This window comes from Camelus bactrianus, chromosome 7 (assembly GCF_048773025.1).
Source record: "Camelus bactrianus isolate YW-2024 breed Bactrian camel chromosome 7, ASM4877302v1, whole genome shotgun sequence".
NCBI classification, from domain to species: domain Eukaryota; kingdom Metazoa; phylum Chordata; class Mammalia; order Artiodactyla; family Camelidae; genus Camelus; species Camelus bactrianus.
In genome coordinates, this window is record NC_133545.1 from 6763286 (window position 1) to 6785256 (window position 21971).

Sequence of the window (21971 nt, forward strand, 5' to 3'; positions counted from 1 at the left end):
TCCTGCTAGTCGCTCATGCTGGACCAAAGACACGACAAAGCTTCCTGTGCTTTTCAGACAAATACCGGCAACTGCTGTTTTCTCCCCATGTCACTTTGCATTTAAAAATTTACTTGATACTTTCTAACTAAACCAGAATCATAGCTGGATTCTCATAACTTCCAGAAGACCTGTGTGAACCTTCTTTAGCTGGCAGCTTCTAATTTGATCTTATGTAAGACGCTACCTTCTGTCTTTCTCAGTGACTTTGGCGGAGGAGACGTGAGCCTGGCCTTGCTGACGTGGGCGGTGGGCAGAGGGTGGCCTTCCTTGGAGTCCGCTCTGGGTGCAAAGCCAAGAAAGACTTCCGTTCTGTTATAGCTCTAAGTGAAGTATGAGCCCTTCCTTCTCCAGGACCCCACGGAGCTCTCGGGCAGCTCTGTCTCTGCAGTGGGCAGTGATGCTGGGCAGTGTTTTCAGATGGACACTCACTCGCTTTCTTGGTGAGAAAATCCCTGGGCCCTCGCATGCTGCTCTGCGGCTGCCGTGGCAGGTGAGCGGGGTGATGTCGGAATGATTTTGGATGTCAAGGGGCATGTAGCACATGAATTCTCCTTCCAGGCTCGTAGGCGGAAGTGATCCAATGTCGGGTCAGTATTTCAGGAAGGAAGAAATGAGACCGTTGGAAGTGAGTTCTATAGGAGGGGGTGACTATTACATGGAGGAAGAAGAAAGCTAAGGGCCTAATAGGTGAAGGAAAAGGTAGAGAAAGACCTCATCTTCAGTGAGCACTGGCTCTGTGCCGGGGACCCTATCACATCTCCTCCTGACATGCAGAAATTGTATGCCTATTTGCCAGAAATATAAAGTAATGTGTCAGTGGTCTCTCAGCTGGCAAGTGGCAGAGGTGGGATTCGTAGCCCACACTGTTAGCCACACGACACTGGGAAGGGTCATCTCTTGGCAGCTCAGACCTCTTTCAACCACTTCTAAACACACAATCATAAATGGTTCAAGCTGGAAGAAGGAAAGTTTGGGGACAACTAAGCCAACTCCTTTATTAGACGAAAAAAGAGACTTGAAGAGGAAAAGTGGTAGGACGTGTTATTAAAGTTGAACTGGGAACAATCTCCTGGTTGCCTGAATCCCTGCTGAACAGTCTTGGGATGACTGGCTGCAGGATTTCATAGCTGTTGAACTTGTTTTTTTCTTTTCCTGGAAACAAGCCCCCCTCTCCGCTTCCCCTGGGGTAGACATCTATTAAAGAACAATATTTTTCATACTGGCTCAAATAGCTTGTGTCTGGGAGATATGCCTCATGCCCACATCTCAGATAATGGGAAATTAGACACTGGGACAGGAGGCTTACTCTTTTTCATCAAGTGAAAGGAAGTCGCTGACTCATCACGTCAGCCCCCAGTTCCGAAGCCTCGCTCTCCTCAAGGTCACCAGTGGTTTCACAATTACTAAAGTCAAAGAGCATCTTCCTAGCTTCATTTTACGCCTGACACTTGAGATTATTTGTCAATAACAAGCGAACAGTTTCGTGAAACTCCCTCCTCCCGTGACAGCCCCTCTCTTAGCTTTTCTTGCTTGTTCTCTTCATTCTTCTTCCTGAGATGCTATTTTTCTGCCTGTCCCTTAAATTTAGGTGTTCTGTGGAACTCAGCCCTCAGCCCTCTCCGCTTCCATTTTATAAGCTGTTCCTGGGTCATCTTGTTTAGGAGAATCAAGATTCTTTCCAAGACCGTAACAAATGCTCACCTAACCCCTTTTCAATTTACAACTTAATTGGTCTCCCAAATTCTTGGAAACAACCTATTCAGTAGACAGAAAGGGATAAAAGTAAAATTGGACCTCTGCATCCAGGGATATCTCAGAAAAACGAGAACCTGGGTCAATTAGATCACTTGTTACAATGAAAACTAAGTAGAATCTAACCAGCATGCCTGGGATAAACAGGATTTAGGAAGAAACTTATTCTGGGTAATCAGGGCAACACGTTTTGATAAAGTGAGATTTGCTCACAGTATTCAGCGGGAATCAGCGGACCTGATGTTTAATAAAAACAATGAAAAAGCAACATGTAGTTCTGAGAACTCTAACTGGAGGGGAGGATTGGAAGGGGCTGAGTTCTAGCTGGAGTGGAGGCATCAGTATTTGATTTCAAAATCTGTTCCTGGCTCCTGGCTCTCGTGGTTTGTTGTCAAGTCAGTCTTACTTCCGAAGCCAACTCACTGAGCAAACACTTTTGTAGTTTGCCCACATCGCACCAAAGGAGCGGCTGCCTAACATTACTTGCCTTTTTGTGACTTTCTAATGTTCTTAAAGCATCCCATTTACAGAAGACACTGAGGGGACTCTCACCCCCACCGGGTGGAGCCAGCGGCCAGCTTATGTCTGGTTTTGCTCCATCTGAGATCACTGCCGCCAACTGACTGGATGACTTCACCCCCGCGCTCAGAGAGGGGAGGTCTAAGGTGCGACAACTGCCACAGATTCCTTTGAGCTTGCTTCCTTTTCTCATCCAATGTAGGAAAAAAAGAGCTAATTTCCTAAAATATTAGTATTCTGGAAAACAAAATTTAACTAGCCATGGAAACAGGTATTGATGGAAAGGAACGTTAGGTTCAGTACGAATGTGTCGTAAGCAAAGACTAGACTGTGAGGCTGGGTCTGCCTCCAATGTTTAACTTTTTGCTCTGTTTCCATTTCTCTTTGGTGCTGATCTCTTGCCCATGTGGAAAGATGCTGTGTAAGGGGAAGTCTAAATCTTCCTCTGCCTTGAACCTTGAGGCTGGGCAGAGAGAGGAATGGATTTCTACTTATTTCAAGTGAACATGAACTTAGGGAGCCCAATCCTTTCCCTCCCTTCCTTCCTTTCTGCCTTTGTACAGTTACAAAGTGCTCTCAATCATTAAGGAATTTTATGCAGTTCTAAAACCACAAACCTAAAACCGTACAGATCAGAGACCTCAGAGATGACCTAGCCCACCCTCTGATTTTGTGCACAAGGGCCGCGAGCTCCAGAATACAGAGAAGGAACCAGATTTGGGGCTCCTGAGTCCTCTTCCTGGTTCCGTTATGTCTTAGAAGAGGCCGCCAAAGGCAAAGACACTTTTGTAAAAATCTCTATTGGAACCCTCTGTAGGCTGCTTTATTTTTTCCATTGGGTAAGTTATCACAACCAACAGAGAAGTCCCCATAGCCGTTCCATCACTTACCAACAAACAGCTGACTATAGAGCTCCAGGCGGGTGTGGCCCTCCGTGGGGGCCTTGCGGACCTGCCGGAGCAGCCGGTCCACCTGCAGGCTGGCCTGCTTGACATTCCTCTCCGCCGTGACCCGGTGCCACTGGTCATCGTTGAGCGGGGAGGGCGACCTGACCACAATCTCCACTGGCCCATTTCCGACATCAAATGAAAAGGACACTTCCGTGGCAGCTGGAAGAGCAGAAGGAATGAAAGGTGCGTGAATATTCCCTCCAAATACCAAACAGCAGTGAATTCTAGAGGAAAAACAAAGCCTGGAGGGAAAAGTAATCTAAGCTCGTCGTTTGCTGCAAAGGTTCAATGCAAATCATTTGAGGAAGGATAAAACATCAATCCATTGCTAAATGTTAACAACCGAGGGGTGGAGAATAAACTCAGATTGGGGGCCACGTATACACTCATTTCCTTACTTTATCAAGAAGCTACCATCATTGCCGCTTCTCAAGTAACAAACTGAAGATTGGAGCACTCTTAACACAAGTCGAGTGTCTAAGATTTAATGAATCAGGATCTGAACCAGGCTCGTCAGATTTCAGAGCCTGAGATCTTTTGACTCTACGTGCAACGTGACTCTTCAGGAGCTCCTAGGGTGCGACTTGCAGCCTTGGCTGCCCCTTAGAGTCACCTGAGAGCTTTACAAAACACCTGAGTCCAGCTCCATCGCTAGGGGATCTGATTCAGTTGGTCTGGGATAGCCACTGGTATTTTTTTAAACAGCTCCCTGGAAAATATTAATATATAGCTAGAGTTGAGAGCTACTGCTTTGGGGGGAATTCATGAAATTCTATTCCCTTAATCAAATCCTTGAAGTTCCAACTGAAAGTTAGGGAGCTACGAATTGTGGAGGCGATGAGGATGACACATATCTTTTTTGGACTGCTGTGCCTGTGCAAAATGTAGCTCCAGATTCCTGCGGAATAACCCCTTACCCGAATCGTTTGCTGTAAGCCTTGGCTATGCCCCATCTGGGATGTCGGCTCCTTCTCATAGCCTACCATCCAGCACTGACCACAGATCGTCTTTTTCTCACAGATCTCCCCATCAACATCCTTCTTTAATAAATCACCTTTCAACAATGCAAAACTGGATTAAACAGTTGCTTTGGTAACTCCAGTTGTAAGTAGCTTTCTTCCTTCACCTTTTAGGTTTTAAGTTCCTCAGTGACCACCCAATGTTTCATAAACACGTGTATATTTTTCTTGTGATTGGCAAGAGAGGCAGTGTAACATGGAACAGGCACATGGGTCCCAGCTCCTTAGCTTGGTGAATTCCTTCCGACATTAGACATCCCCCACTACCGGATTTGCTCACTTAGCTTAGAAAGAGATTCAGCCCCTCCATCTCCCAATACACCTCTGCCTAATCTCTAAGCAGTTTGACCAAATATCTGTCTTTTTTTCCCCTCTAGGATAATGAAAAATTCAGCTCCTTTGGACTGGTACCATTTTTCGATGCTTTGCAAGCAATCAAACTTCTAATTTAAAAACCGCAGTGGGCCCGATTCTCTCAGGACCCTAGACTGTTCCCCGCCGCTGGGTCAGGACCCTCTGAAAGCTGCATTAACTTTATTGAGCTACAGGGACATTAGACGCAGAGCTCAATTTAATCAATCTAATTGTACCAAGGAATTTTGATCCTTTACATCATTAGAAAGAGAACTTTCATTTTAACACCTGTGGTGATTGCACATGTGCTCTGGTAAAATATCTTCTCCAAATTAGGAGCTACTACCTTCAGGGGTCATTGTGTGGTCAAGGTTTCAGTGGAAGGATGATCAGAATATGAGTCAATGATCCTATGACTTCACGGATTGAATGACCTTTCCCTGAATTTCTGATGTGGTCAGTGGGGAAAAAGTGACCTCAGTTTTAAGATGGAATCTGTTCTGTTCTTGCAGCGCTGTGTTTTAGCAGATGCATTTTTAAATGTAAGTTGTCAGAATAGCCAGAGAACAAGGCGTCCTGAGCTAAGGAGGAAAGATTGTTTCATTTTAAAGGCATCAACAGCCATCAGGGAAACACAATTTAGGGATAAATTGAGTTTAACCCTAAGGTTTGACTGGGAGGGATTAATGCTGCTCTAATTTCCTCTCCTCTCCTCCTGCTATGAGGAATTTTTGTTCGGGTCTTTAAATTGTGACCATTTGGAGAAATTCTGAGGACCTGCAGTTAACAGGGACTATTCATATTTTCTTCTCTGCTTGTCACTCTAGAGTCCCTGTTTCTGCCTCTGGACTGCCTCTTCTTGAAATCAATACTTCCCTCTAGAGAAGGAAAGGAGGCCTCCGGGGTCTTGCTGTCGCTCAGTCCTCTCACCCCAACTGGGGGCAGTAACAGGGACTCAAGGCTGAGGGGCTCCTAGAGCAGACTCCTCCTCCCGGAGCCTCCGCCCAGGCTCTGCGGAAGAAATGTTCACAATTTCAGCAACTGCCACCTCCCTCCTGGTGCTTCCCGAGGAAGGGGGCTGTGAGGCCCCTGACGAGACTGAAGGAAAGGGTTCCGTTTCCTCAGTCATTCACTGCCTTTGAGCAATCCCATCTCCCAGGCAAATGGCAAGCATGTTTTAAAAGCTTCTAAAGTTCAGTTTGTGGCTGACTGCTCTTGGTCTTCTGGGCGAGAGGAACTGACATTTTAAAAGAGATAATTACAGAGAGAGTCAGCCAGCGAATAAAACGGAGGCGGCAGGAAAGACACCAGAGCCAGTGACAACACCCTGACTTAATGTGGGTCTCTAATTGGAGACCAAGGGGTTGCCCCACTCCTGCCTGTGGAAAAGGCATTTCTGAATTATTGAGACTATTCTTATTTCCAGAAATAAGTATTTGAGAATGGGATGCTTCTACCCTAGCTTATTAGAAAGGACACTGTAGCAAACACTAATGGCTGCCTTTCTGTTAGTGTCAGGAACTGGGAAGCACCTGGGATTTTCTTTCTTGCAAACTGACAAGTTATCCTGCCATAGTTTCAGAGATGCTGGCAGAAGACAGCAGACTCCCGGGCCGGGGACAAAGCACTTTATTCTTCAGGGTGTAACAGGCAGCAGGGCCTCAGCCCTCCTGGGTTTCTCTGGTCCCCCAAGTCCATGGGGGCCATGTGGAGCAGCGGGCGGATGCCATGTAGGCAGCGAGTCTGCATCACCCCTGAGGAACCCTGAGTTCAGGAAACCCATGAGTTTTAAAGGGGCTGTTAGCAAACCTGCTCAACTCTTGCCCTGGGAAGAGACATTAGCTTTATTATTCTGGTCACGAAACAATTCTACCCTCTGTTCTGGAGGAGGACATCCTATCTTCCAGGACTGTCTACTACACATATAGCCTTTAAAAGGTATGAACAAAGCTGACAATGCCTCTTTGTTCAGAAGACAAGCAGAAATGGGAGAGACTCACGGAGAATTCTGCCCTGACAATTAGTCACTCTCCCAGGCTTTTCCTTGCTAGCCCACCTAATTCTGCCTAGGAAGCTATGTGCTTCCATACAACTTTATGCCTCAGGTATGCATGGTTCTACCCCAGGACCAGGTGGGGAGGATCTGGGTTTGTCTAAGTCGAACGTGAGAATTCCATGCTCCTTGCAAGTAACCCACGTAGGATGGGATATATCATTTTCTCCTGGCCAATAAGACATGAGGGGGAGTCGTTAGAAGCCCTTTTGGCACAAATTTATTAGCTCATAAGAGAAGAGATAGTCATCCCTCTTCTGCCCCTCAATCTTGGATGGAGGCGTTGGTTCCTAGTGTTGGTGGAGCCATTGCATAAGCATCGGACACACTGAGGAAAACAGGGAGGGCAGTGGGATGAATCTGGGTCTCAGGGGACATTGTTCAGCTCCTAAGTTATTCCTGGAGCCACCTCAAGACTTCTAATGTGAGATCGCCATTAATGCTAAAGCCACTTTTATTGTAGCTAAAAGCCTCTTAAGTGACATAGGGACTGATTTAGCAATCGGTATTTATGAATTCTGGTCTTCACTTTGCCATGTCACCTTTTTTGGGCTCAGCTTATTGGTATCTGAGATGAGAATTACATCTACAGGTTCCCAAGAGTTTATGTGCCCAAAATGTGTTTGGAAACATACTGAACTAGATGAGCTCTAAGGCCTCGTCAAATGCCAGCTTTCTATTACCTGATTTCCAAGAGATGCTAAAAGAAATACAGCTAGTCTTAGCGGTAGTTTTAGATATTGGATCACTACATGGAGAAAAGAGAGACATTACAAGAGAAATGTGCAAGGTGGCATATGAGCTTTAGAAAAAAGCATAGAGGGCAGAAATCTGCTTTGATTACATATGGATCATGACTTCGTCTGGGTGAGAAAGCAATGAATGGGACAGAACCATGGACAGCTCCTGGTATATTTCCCCTGCCTTCAAGTGTGGTTCCAGCAGGTGGCACTAGTCACTCCCACGCTAACTCACCATAAGTTTTCTCCAACAAATCACTCCAGGCTTGGTGTACTGAGTGACAGATTTAACAACCAACCAGAATAGTAGACCTTTGGGCTCTGAGTTCTCCCAGAAGGTGAGCTAACATTCTGATATTGGACTCAAAGTGTCAGTTGGAAGCAGCAGAAAAAAACTGGTCATTTAATTTAGAATAGTTACAAAGATGATGAAAGGTACACATAGTGAGCACGTTGAGAAGACCAGCTAACATGGCTGCAGTTTTGATGATGATCTGTTTCCATCCTGAAGTGAAGTTCAAGACTAGATAGCTTTCAAAGGGCTACCCTGTACCAAATCTCATTTGACTCAAACAACAAAAGTGGTACTAGACAGAACAGATATTTAGCCTCACTCTACAGTGGAGAATGTTATTAACATATTTTCTGCTTTCTCCTTCTTCATGAAAGAAGGGCTAAGAGTACATCAGAAGACAAAAGTACACACAGGAGAGGGTAGAAGACACAGGTAGGCTGAAAATGAGGTCACTGTGGGAATCAGAGAGGTGAGGAAAAGGAGGAAGCAGTAGAGAGAACATCTGTGTCCCTGTCCAAGGCAAGGGCTCCTCCACCTGACACTGAGGACAATCCTTCTTACCTGCCGGGGACATCCCTCCAGCAGTTCTCCCCCTTTCCTCCACAGCGTCAGATGTGTATTCTCTGCTGGGTCATCTGCATCAACGTGCTGACATGTCTCTAATCCTAGCAGCCATCACCACTACAAAACCCTTCTCTTGACCTTATATCCCATTTCTCAGCCCCCTTTTCTTGCCAAATTCCTCAAAAGAGCTGCCTATACTTTCTGTGTCTGTTTTTCTCAGTCTTTCTTTAACCCCGTCACTTAAGGCTTTCTCCTTCACTACCTTGTGAAACTATTCTTGACTCAGAGCCTTAGCGCTTCCTGGCCCCTTTACCCAAATGACTCTATTTCTACTTTTCTACTTTTGTGACCACAGCCCTCATACTACAAATTCCTTCCCTAAACATTCTATGTTAAACAGCAGCCCCCTCTCCCACCCCCAACTGCCTTTTCCCCTTTATCCTGATTTCTTGGATCCACATAGCAAGTATCACCATCTGGCACAATATACGTGTGCTCCTGGCCTCATTCAAGCAGAGACATTTCCTGTTTTGTTCATTTTTGTTATATCCTCAGCCCCTAGAACAATGCCTGACATAGAGAAGGCACTCAACAATTTATGAATGAATGAATGAATAGGAACACTTCTGCCAAGGAGGCCAAATAATTAACTAGATAGTCTGAAAAAAAGAAATCCACGCATTTCCCTAAGGCAATCCATAACTTAGCACACCAGCATACATAAGGAATGCCATCTTGTGGCCTATAAGCATCTTCCCTAAGAGAATACAGTAACTTAATGTATATTTATCAGTCTAGGAACTTGATACATTAGTTGTATCTATTTGAAACAAACTGTGCCAAATGTTATTCCCAAACATATGACATTTGCGGAACAAAGGCTTGTCCAAGATAAACTCAGCAGTGGAGCCAGAAGCAGAATTTTCTCCCATTTCTACATCTCATGCTATTTCTAGTCTACAGTTAGGAAGGTTAGGAACAAGGCCCTTGGATCATAATTACATTTCTCGAATGTTGGCCTACAGAAGAAACTGCTACAGGAACATGCTTAGAATGCACATTCCAAGGCTCCTCTTACAGAGATTCTGACTCAGTAAGTTGGGGTAGGACCACGGAGCCTACATTTTGCTAATGCCAGGTGAGTCCGACACACGTGGTCCTGGAATACTAGGACTGACGAGGTTCGTTCTAGTAGGAAGGTCCCAGGAATCTTTTGCTTCCTGTCATCAAGAGGAAGCTTCTTAAACTGTGTAGTAAAGAGAGTAACCTTGTCCGAAGAGAGATCTGGACTTTGCCCTTGGCTTGGGGCAGAGGATATGGAAAGCCCTGGAGTGTTATGCCCGATAAGGGCATCTCTGTCTGCCTGGGAGCCTTGGGTCATGCCAGAGAGCCTAACAATGCGATTTAGGGTGGGGACTGGCCTTACCAGATAGTACTTGGGGTGGGGCCTCTCCCAATAGTATTTAGGTTGGAGGCTGACCATCCCAGATGAACTGACATGTGATGTAGGGTGGGGGTTTGGATCACAGTTTAGTCTCTGGAGGGGCTGGAAACAGAAGTAGGCCTTGTGGGCAGTTGGCCATTCCTAAGTAATGCAGCCTAAATAAAGACCCTGAACACTGAGGCTCGGGGGAGCATCACCCCACATGTACTGGCACGATCAGTTCTGGGAAAGTAAAGTGTCCATGACTCCACAGGAAGGGCACACCTGAGGGCCGGGCACCTGGGACTTCTCCTGGTCTCTGCCCTCTGGGCTCCTGCTCTTGCCTGATTCTCCTCTGGGTCCTTTCCCTTGGATAGCCATACCCATCAACAGAGCAGCCTGCAGTGAGTTCTGCGAGTCCTTCTACAGAATCACCGACCCTGAGGGTGGTTTCGGGAGCCTCTGAACTTGCAATGGTGTCAGAAGTGTGAGCAATGTTGTGCGGGCTGTGATCCTTCCAAGTTTGCAGCTGGTCTAATTCTCTGCAAAAATAACCATCTCAGTTTAGAAGTATGTGATGGAATCCAACAATGTTAAGACAAAGACTTCCAAGAGTGAAAACCGACTTCCAAGCCCACCTCACCACCTAAACAAGGAGACTGAGTCTGTAAGAGGCTAACATCCAGTTATAACTAAGCACTGAACTTCTGCTTCTCTAACTGCGCTATACTGCCTTTCCAATTATGCAGGGAATTAAAAAAAATGTTTTTCCTGTATGATAGTCTTAGTTTGTGAATATAGAAATTTTTAGAGCCAAATATACACATTCACGCTGCAAAACTCGGCGTTACACACATCTGAATAGGAACACTGGCAAGGAAAAATTCATTTGAAGTCTTTTGGAAATCCTTCAAGGAGATGCCTGGAGCTTAAGAATCAATGCTATGAACTCATTTTTAAACCTCTGGTATCTTGATAACCTCCTGAGTATGAGAACTATTTCTCTTTATGTATTTTGGCCTTTAAGCCTTTTATTATGGTTTAAAAAAACAGCTTTACAAACAAAGGCATCCACAGAGAAAAGGAAGCAGAGGGAGTTACTACTGGCCATGCAAAAACGGCAGTCTTTAAAATGCAAAGCCTTTCTAATTTTAGTTTTCTCCACGCATTTAACTACCTTCTGAGAATAACTTCTTGAATATTAATGGGCCTATATGATTTTAAAAGGAAGAAGACTAAAAGCTTTCCAAAATGATATGTAGCTCGAAACAGCTCCTGTCCTCAGTCAGGGACAAGTACCCCCATGTTTTGGAACCAGCGGAGACTTGTGTGCTGGGCAGAGAGTGCCAGTTTGGAAAAATGAATGAAAGTCCCAGATGGTGCCTGTGGGTCTAGAATATTTATGATGGAAGGAAATGTAGACGCTGCAGGAGAGAAACCATGAAACTGGATGCCTAGTGATTCTCCAGAGATGGAAAGGAGAGCGGACTCAGGAGGGGATGGACGTCAAAGCAGCTTTTCTCTTGACCACGGTTGGGGGGTGGCAAAATGAGAAGCATTCACTGGAGGAGGTGTGCTTTGCTGGGGGACCAGAGGTAATTTACGGGGTTGGTTTCAGGTGATATCAGGGAGAGCGGGTTTGCTCAGATACCTGGCTCTGGAGAGTTCAAGGAGAATGGAGTGTGGGATTTAAGATCCAAAGAAGGGGATACAACTGGGTGCTAAGACAGCTTGAATCAGAAAAAAGCTGACAGGTGTTAACGTGGAGCAAGCTGAAGTTTACAAGGAGACAATATACCAGTCAGTGAATTAACTGTAACTTACAAGTGACTAAGCTATGGATGGCTGTGATTACGGGGATGCTGATCACGAATAAAAGCCAAAGGCAAGATCCAGGGAGTTAAAAAGATAAAGCTTTGGGAGGTGCGTGCCTGCTGGGGAGAGCTGTGAGTAAGTCTGTTGGAAGGAAAACAGACTTGTTTCCTGGTTACCACAGACTGAGTCTCAGCCCAGACTGTAGGTCATGTCACAGACACTGTTTCTTTCTGTGTTACAGCAAATTATTTCCTATCTAGCACGGTCTTTCAATGCCAGCTTGGTATGACTTCAGACAAGATCTCTCCAATGAGGAAAAAAAGTGTCAAATGAAGATTCTGTATTCTACATGCTATGGACACAGAATATAAAAAGAGACCTGTTCAGTTTTCCATTACAACACCAGATGGATTTCAACTACCGTATCTGCAATACTGGGCAAAAAAAGTGGAGAAAAAGTGAAACCATGCCACAGGCTCAGCAGAGATTTTAAATAGGAACGCAGAGAGAGATGACAGAGTAGGAGAATCACTTTTTTCTACAATTACAAGCTTTCTTAAAGTGTGAAAGACTTCTACAAAAGTTCCCTGGAATCTTTGCAAGAGACACATAATGGATCTAAATTATCTTAATGGTTTTTCTCTAGCTATGATTACTTAAATTTGTTCTTTATCTTCTACTTAGTAATGAGTATTAGAAAAGAGGAATCTTAGGGTTGAATATTAAAAATACAGGATCTTAGAAACTCAGGGCTGAAACTATTCTAGGAGAAACGCTCAGATGACATTGTAGGAGAATGAATAGAGTCCTGAGGTCATCTGTGCCCACCCCTGAAAAACGGCAGGGAATCACTTCAGTGTCCCTGGTGGTCGTGTCAACCAACTTCTACGTGAACAAAGCATTCCTGTGGAAACAGATAACGTTAAATAACAGCAATGATTCATCATCAAGCATGCCTCCTTTCCCCTTACTTCTGGTTATTAGAGCTGAAAAGACAACTCTGTTGATTATACTGCATAAACAATTTTTTTTCCTCTTGAAAGGTGATGCATACAAAACATGTGAGAACCTTTTTAAGGGCCAATGTGTACCAAGCGTGTTTACTTTTTTCATGATCTGATGAACTAAGGAGCTGTGGTTTCTGTCTAAATAGCTCCTTTGAGAGAACAGTTGTGGGCAGATTTGAGCCACCTGCCAGCCTTTGCCTCAGGTTGGTTTGACAACAGGATGAGTGAATGGCCCAGCCCTGGGAACAGGTCGCCCATCGGGAGCGCTGCCCTGCTGCCTGCTGCCGGGCATGTGAGTCAGCCTTGACCAGCAATAGCACGTATGTAGTGGGATTACGGGCTGAGAATTAGTAACAGGAAGCCAGTAGATCAGATTGTATGAAAATCTGCCTTTTACAAGTCAAGCCCAACAGTAAAGGGATCATTGGTTAAATGGAGCTCTTGGCAACGAAACACTGTTTCCCATTTTTTTTTTTAAATAAACCATGCTCCCATTTGTTGACATAAAAACTTGTCCCAAAATTTTTATTTTTTTATTGAAGTATAGTTCATTTACAATGTTTCAGGTGTACAGCAAAGTGATTCGGTTACATACATGTGTATATATATACATATATGTATTCCTTTTCAGATTCTTTTCTATTATATTATTATAAGATATCGAACATCGTTCCCTGTGCTCTGCAGTAGGTCCTTGTTGTTTATCTATTTTAGACATAGTAGTGAGTATCTGCTGATCCCAAATTCCAAATGTATCCCTCCCTGTCCTTTCCCCTTTGGTAACCATAAGTTTATTTTCTATGTCTGTGAGTCTATTTCTGTTTTGTAAATAATTTCATTTGTATCTTTTTTTTCAGATTCCACATATAGTGATATCATATGCTATTTGTCTCTCTGACTAACGTCACTCAGTGTGATAATCTCTAGGTCCATCCATGTTGCTGCAAACGGTATTATTCTTTTTTATGGCTGAGCAGTATTCCATTGTGTGTGTGTGTGTGTGTGTGTGTGTGTGTGTGTGTGTAAAATCACATCTTCTTTACCCATTCCTCTGTTGATGGATATTTAGGTTGCTTCCATGTCTTGGCTATTGTAAATAGTGCTGTTGTAAACACCGGGGTGCATCTGTCTTTTTGTTAGTCTTCTCTGGATAAATGCCTAGGAGTGGGGTTGCTGGATCATATGGTAGCTCTACTTTTAGTTTTTAAATGAACCTTCATACTGTTCTCCATAGTGGAGACATCATAATCTTAATTATCATCTCCAGATAGTGGTATGCCCAGATATAGGAGGCTGATGGGGAGTAAAACAAACCCCTGAAGATCTCAGATAAATATCAGCCAATAAGAATTTTTATTTGTCCATTACATTCTGTAGGTTGCATAACAAAAACAAGTTTTTTTTTTGTTTGTTTTGGCTGGTAAATGTAAAATTATGATTTTCTAAACTATACATGCTCTCTTGGAGATTCTGATATATAGTCTTTGCCCTTAGTTGAAAAAAATATCACTGTTGTGGAGTTTTCAAAAATTGACATGGAAATGTGTTTCTAAAATGTTGTTACTTGAAACAAGTAGGCTATAAACAGCATGTGCCATATGATCTTTTTTGTAAAAAATTACATATAAAGTGCATAGAAAAATGGAAATGTTCATACCAAAAGAGTAGTAATGCATATATTAGAATATGAGATTAGAGTTGATTCTTGGGGTTTATTCTTTTTGCTTCTCTGGATTTTTAAATCATTCAATGATAAACAAACAATATTTGAATAATTTTAAAAAGTTATAATCTGATCATTTTCACTTCTTTTGCAAAGGCTGGTGACATTTTAAGCCACTCTATTCTATAATTTTAACAAGAGTTTAATCAGAGAGATTAGTTCATCAAAATGCAAAGAATGAGATTTCATTTAAATACAGAAAATTAGAGAGAATTTAAAAGCAGACTGAAACGTTACTCCTTACTTCTTTCCTGTTCTTAAGATACCTGAGAAGATTTTTTAAAAAGGAAAGTGGTCAAACTTTACCATAAAATTATTTTGAACAAGATGTGAGTTTTTTTCAGTTAAAAATGGCCCAAAATAATAAGGGTTTGCTATTTTTCCAAGTAAAATTCTCACAGGTCTGAAGTGCCAGCATGTTCAGATGTTTAAACCAATGTATACAGGAATCAGAATGCAAGATGAGCCTATTCCGTGTTATAATTACACTTGACAGATACACACTGTTTCTATTATTCATTGGCTCTGGTTGAACCTACCCAGAAAGACCCTGTAGAATGCTAAGTACCAAGCACCCTTCATGAGAAGTCGTTTGGCATTCTCATCAGATGTTCTCATCAGAGGAATCAAATTCAGAGATGCAGAAAAACCAAATTTGATCATTTTAACACTATCCACAAAGGCAAGTAAAATGAGTAATTTCCTAAGAGGCTTTAGGTCCAGCTAGCTTTCTTCTGTCCAATTCTGAACACAGATGCGTGGGTGGGTCATTCCTTTAATGAAAAATGTCTTTTAACCACTTCCTGGGCTTTAGCTATATTCTTTTCAATTCCTCAAATATTCCATGATCTTTCTCCTTAACTTGCTATTGCCTATGCTGTTTTCTCTCTGGGAAAATGCCCTTACCTCATTCATTTGCCTTCATCCTTCAAGGCAAGTCAAACACTGCATTCTCTGGACACCTACCTCGATGTCTTTAGGCAAGGTGAAAGTTTCCTTCTTGTGCCACAGTACCTGTGGTGGAGACTGCTAAGTTTTCATGAAAGATGTGTCTTCTCCTTCCCACAGTTACCCCTGAAAAGCTACCATGCATCCAGCAGCTGCATTTCTGGGTCCCCGGGCATGTAGGTGGAGCCATATGACTAGTTACCACCCATGGAGTGAAAACAAAAGCAGTGTGTGTCACCTCTGGACCAGCGTGGGTAAGAAAACAGGATGCTTCTCCACCCACGCTCCCTCTCTCTGCCAAGTGGACTGAGAAGACCCCAGGCTCCAGGAGATGGTGGAACCACAACACAAAAGGAGCCTTGATCTCAAGTCGCTCTGTGGAAGGACTTCGTGGAACAGAGCATGCAGATCACACTGCCACACAGTCACTGAAACCTGGGGTTTCATTTGTTAAAGCAGCTTAACTTATTCCTAAACAAGAATATTTCTTATTCCTATATCTCTTACGATCTTATCACATTTGAAATATTAATCCATAAGATTAAAGAATATAAGCAGAGGATGTTCCCTCTCAGAACACTGGAATTTTGAAGGGATGAACTGTGCTGTACATTCTTGTTCCAGTTTCAGGACCCAGCTCTGCAGGAGAACATTGGCATAGTTAAAAAAAATATAGAGGTAGTAATATTATATCTGAATGAATTAATGGAATTCTGTAATTCATAAAACCATGAAGTTTTAGGGCAAAGAGAAGTGGTCGGGAGCCACATGGGAGACTTGAAATGCATGCTCCTGAATGTCTGAGCCACCTCCGTTACTAACCCCACCAAACCACCGACCTGAGGTCCCAAAGAAAGGAGAGGCAGGGCTGTACCCTGAATATCATAAAGGTGAATGGAAACTTTGCCTACTGAGAAGTTTGTCCAGGACAAGCCCAACATCCAGAGGTATGGGAAGAGATTCCCTTTGTTGTCTGACATTTCTATTCTACACTTGAATAGACTCCAGAACCCGGAAGCCTCAAGCTGGCACAAGAAGCTCTATTTTCAGGCTCACAGACATAGAAAACAAACTTATTGTTACCAGACTATGAAAACAAATATATGTATGTATATGCATGACTGGGGCATTGTGCTGTGCACCAGAGATTGACATGTTGTAACTGGCTGTACTTCAATTAAAAAAAAACAACAACTTATGGTTACCAAAGAGGGAAGAGTGGAGGGAGGGATATATTAGGACTTCAGGATTAGCAGATACAAACTACTGTATATAAAATGATAAACAACAAGGTCCTACTGCATAGCACAGAGAACTATATTCAATAGCTTGTAATAACCTATAATGAAAAAGAATATGAAAAAGAGTATGTGTATATATGTATGACTGAACCACTATGCGGTACACCAGAAACTAATACAACATTGTAAATCAATTATACTTCCAAAAAAAAAAAAAGAGACAAACGACAAGGCTCCTTATGGTTAGCTGTGGAATATGAGTGCCAGGTAAAAACCCAGTGTTGTTGTATTTACAGTTGTCTTTGTCCCTTTGAGATACTTCTGGTTCAGAGCTATTTCAAGTCATCTTCCCCAGTCACTCATTATATTTAGATGAAGCTCTGCTCTCTGATTTATTGTATCCACTTCTTTTTTTTTTTTTAAAAACAGCTTTGAATTAATTGGTCCCAAGTGTCACCCTTAGTTGGATCAATGCTCCAGCGTTAGTAACAAGCACTAACCAAAGCTGCCATCGACTCTTCCCTCTGCAAGCATTTGTTTTTAATAAAACATCAAGACTGCAGAGATGCTGTTAGCGTCTAGAACGGCAGATGCAAGGTCTCTAACCTTCCTATAACTCCATACGTACATTTCCACTTTCCCACTAATCCATGCATTGATTATTGTCACGATAGTACAGGCTTTTCCCCATCTCTGTCTCATATTGAAATGCATGAATTCATGCATCTTTGGTCTCTCGTCTTAGGATGCCTGTCTTCTTCCATGGCCAACGCAGGCTGAGTTTAGTAGCTGGTCTTTTTGACACTTTAACATGCCATCTTTTTGAAGGGAAAGATTTGGGGGCCTATCACACACAATGCATAATGCAAAAAAAAAAAAAAATCCCTTAGAATCAAAGAGAATGAGATAGAAGAAAAATTTCACCCAAAAAAGCTCTATGAAACGTTAGCATTTCTCTGTGGTAATGACACACAACATAGATTCTTCAGAGAGACACTCTGGTAAGATGCTCTTTAATGAGGATGCCTATTATTTTCCAGGCAATGCGCCGAATTAATTGTCTTGCAGAAACGTTGTTATTATTAGGAAAATGAAAGACTTCTCTTTTATTTGTGTTTTATATTTTAAATCAAGATGCAGTAAAAAAATCTTTTGTGTAGGCAGGATTTCATTAGGGAGGTGGTCTTCTCAAGGTGCCCCTGGAGTGTTCTAGAGAAAGAGAGGCAGGACCACAAGCTCTGTAGAGAGAGGAGACTCCATCCGGCCAGCTTAAGAGGCATTCCTAATTCCTTCTAGAAATTTCCAAATTAGCTGACATGGGTGGATCAGTAACATCTGAGGTCACCTGGACAATTTTTCATATCAGGAAGACATCCCACTCTAAAATCTATTCTTTTCATCTCAGGTACCTATGACATGTACTCAAATAACTGTCCCCTTAATTAAGACCGGCAAAGAAATTCGAGTAAATTCAATTGACTTTGTTATTTACCATTATTTGTTTATCTTGTAATACTTAACAAAATGCACAGAGCTAATATATTAAGTAGCTTTAGTATAGCCCAAATTTCATCTTTATTTACATCTCTGAATTTTTTTTTTTTTTGGTCCATAATTGAAATTGAAAAGTTTAAATCAGAAGCTAGAGAAATTTTTAAAAATTAAAAAAAAAAAATCACAGTAAGAAAGAAAAATACCACATGAGATCGCTCATATGTGGAATCTAAAACAAAACAAAACATAAATACAAAACAGAAACAGACTCACAGACATAGAATACAAACTTGTGGTTGCCAAGGGGGAAGGGGATGGGAAGGGACAGACTGGGATTTCAAAATGTAGACCAGATAAACAAGATTATACTGTGTAGCACAGGGAAATATATACAAGATCTTGTGGTAGCTCACAGTGAAAAGAAAATGTGACAATGAATATACGTATGTTCATGTATAACTGAAAAATTGTGCTCTACACTGGAATTTGACACAACATTGTAAAATGACTATAACTCCAAAAAAAATCATAATAGTGTTGCTATGCAGGTTAAAAAATTTTTTTTTAAGGAAGTTTTTTTTTTTTCCTTATGTATTGTAATGACCAGGTCAGAAGCCTTCTTTACTTTCCCAAATCTTTAATACAAACTGAGCTCATAACTAGACTTGCATTGTAGTAGAAACACTAAAATTCCTCCTAAATCTATGTTGATAACCTAAGTTGGTTTGGATAGTTAAAAAGAAAAATCCAGGTGCTAACACCTGATTTGTAGTAGTAAACACTCACAATACTTATAGAAGGAAAAATACCCTAAATAACTTCCCGATGGCACCAGAGGCCGGGTAAGTGGAATTAGACACTCCTCATGTCTACACGAGTGAAGCTCTTTTAACATAAAAAGCTGGTCCAGTTCTGAAATAATGGAAGATAAATTGCCATCAGGTTACTTCTTCTGATTCATCAATTTCTGTATATTGCAGAAAATTTTCTTCTGTGACGTGCTCGAGCATGTGTACTGCAGAAGGCAGCATCTTGGAAAACGGAAGTTTCTCCTTAATACCTTTCCCTCAGATTAGCAGGACGTTACACTGCTGCCGCCATATTTTTGTGGAGATATGCCTGTGAAATGTAAATACGTTTCCCGAGTCATCCTGATACCTGAAGTACCTCAAGCTCGGTTAACACAGAAGCTTACGCTAAAGTATTGCAACTGCTCCTAGTTGCTTCTCCTGAATATTTCCTGGGCAGCAAACATCCCCTTCAGAAATTTCCCGCTGTGTCCTCCGTAATCTCTTTAAAATGATTAAACAGAAATAAAAATGCTGTCACCATTTGCCATCAAACACTTCCTTTCTCCGGTTATATGTCACCTGAAGGAAAACCTACCCACCAGCAAGCACCACAGCTCCTCTCCCCAGGGGCCGCGTCTTGGGCGGGAGGGCAGCTGGGTGCGCCCTTCACACCAGGGCTCCTTCCGTTCTGCGGCACCAGAGCCCCCACTCAGCAATGTGCCCTCTGGTGGCAGTCCCTCTCCCCGGGCTGCTGCCGCCATCCTCTGAACAGGGGACGCTAACATTTGGCTCCAGGCTCCCTGCCCACAGCGTCCCTTGCCATTGCCACTAGGGGCCTCAAAGGGGATGGGGTGACCAGCCTCCAGTTCCCTGACTTTCCCCACAGCCTTTCCCTCCAACCCAGAAGCCCACTTGCACGGCCAGACTAGGCATCGTGGACCTTCTCACCACCCGAACAGCTTCCCTGTGAAGCCTTGAATTCCAAAATTTCACCACCCATGATCTGTCTGGGTCACTAACGTAAACTGCTTGTCCCCTTAATATTTATTTCATCTTGTCCCCATGTTGCTGCAGATGCTGGTCTCTCCCACTGGACCGTGGGCGACTCTGGGAGGGGGACATGTCCGAGTGTCCTCGCGTTCCTCTTTGGTGCGTACGTAGTAGCACTAAATGCTGGGTGGGATATTTAGATTGCCATATATTTAGAGTCAGATCTGAGCCTTGCCTAAAAATCTCCCCTCCCGGGTCATACTTCCTTCTCTAACAACACCAAACGCTTGCAGGTCCTGAGTATCCATCCTGTTCCCCATCCTCATGCTTTTGTCTGTGCTCTTGTTTGCACTGTCCCCTCCTGCTAGAGTTGTCCCCCCACTTCTTCATCTAGCTCACTTCATTGCCAGCTCTTTACCACCCAACTCAGGAGCCACCTCATCTTCCTCTTCATTCCCAGGCTGGGTTACGTCCTGCTCCTCTGGACATTTATAGTATCTGATGTCTATCACTTAATCCATTTATTGTATTTTAGTGATCATGTCTGAAACCAGCTGTGTAACCAGTGTGCCCCAGTTTCCTTGTCTGTAAAATGTGGGTAAAACCTAAAAATGTGTTACCAAACCTAAAAATGTTAAGACTTGTAACAGCTTTAGAACAATGCCTGGCACTTAGAAAATTTCACTTAGAAAATGCATCCATCATCTTCTCTTATTGACCAGTAGGTGAGGGTGTTGGGTTCTCTTGTCTTCACCTTAGACCCTCCAGGATCTACCCTGATGCCTCTGACACCGCAGGTGGGCTGGGACAGGTGGCCTGATGATGGGACTGTGGTCATGGACATGGTGGGACCACCTTGGTCAGAGAAGGGATCTAGAGACTCAGTCAAGCTGTTCCCCATGGGGAACTCAGAAAAAAAGAAATGGATGTATCTATGATTGTTAGTGAATCTTATTTAAAGCAATACTCTTCAGCCATCTCAAAAACACTAACAAATAAGCAAACAAAACAACAGAAACAAAAATCGTTTCCGATTTGGAAATGGACCTCCTCGTCCCTGGCCGATGCTCTCCTTACTTAGTGCCCCTCAGCCCCTTCGGATGTTCTGATTCTGAGTCTCATTCTTTCCCACCTCCTTGGGGACCTCACTCCTTCAGCTGGCCCCTTACGCTCCCGTACCTCCGACCTCTTTTTCTTTACTGGGTTGCTGAAGGCGCCCAGTGCTCATGTCCTGATGATTCTCCAGGTGATGGTGCCGCGCTCATTGCGTTTCTGACTCAGACGGCTCTGCTGGGCTCCAGACGTGAACCCACAGCGCCCTCCAGGTGTGCCCACATGGATAGACGCTCCTATGTCCTGCAGACCCTCAGACTCAAAACATCCCAAACGCACTTTGCATTTTGCCCTCCCCTGCTGGACTCCTTAAAGGTGTCCTACTTACACAGTCATCAAAACCATCACAACCAACTGCTGGCTTCATTCTAAAACCTTCCACTCCGCTTCACCCACACAGCTGTTTTGTTAGAATCTGTGGAATCTCTCACCTAAGCATCTCTCACATCTATAAGCCTTCGTTGTCATCTTCCCCCCTCTCCATTCACTCTGCCACCGTCTTCACACGAGCCCCCACTGCGTCTTGTCTGGCTTTCCATCTTCCCTCTGATCATGTTAGCCCCTGCTCACTGTAGCTTTCAGGGTCGAGCGCAGCCAGCTCTCCCCCAGCCCAGCGGGCACCAAATGCTCTGACCGCTACCTGCCCTTCTGGCTCCGCTGCCCCTAGTTCACCAGGTTCCCTGCTGAACTCTCCCTCTGGGGCCCCGGGTCCAGCCCCCTACACCTTCACTCACCCGTGTTCTCCTCTCCTGACCCCACCTGTTCTTCCCCCGCCGTCTTCACCTTCCTGACCTCTGCTCACCCATCAGAATTTAAGGAAAGCCCTATGTTCGCTGGGAAGCACCCCTGTCCCTCCAGTCAGGGCCAATACCCGCCTCGGTGCTCTCAGCCGTCTCTCTCAACGTCTGTCCGCTCTGGGAGGCAGCGCGGTTTGGTGTTGAAAGCAATGGCTCAGGACGGACAAGAAACATTTGGGGCCCAACACTAGCCCGGCCGCTCTCCCGCCGTGTGCCCGTGGCCGGGCCGCTTCCTCGCCCTGCGCCTGTCTCTTCATTCGTCAAACAGAGATGCTGATGGTAGTGCCCACTCCGAAGGGCGGTTAGGAAAGCGAGTGAGATGATCTGCGTAGAATCTTGGA

At 43.7% G+C, this 21971-nt stretch overlaps 1 protein-coding gene across 1 annotated transcript in view; it reads right to left on the reverse strand.

Moving 5' to 3' along the window:
• Positions 1–21971, reverse strand: part of CNTNAP2 (contactin associated protein 2) — a 1833533-nt gene that overhangs the window by 210040 nt on the left and 1601522 nt on the right. The window contains exon 17 of the mRNA XM_074366860.1: positions 3204–3422. Coding sequence (XP_074222961.1) covers positions 3204–3422 — 219 coding nt within the window. The remainder of the gene's footprint in view (positions 1–3203; positions 3423–21971) is intronic.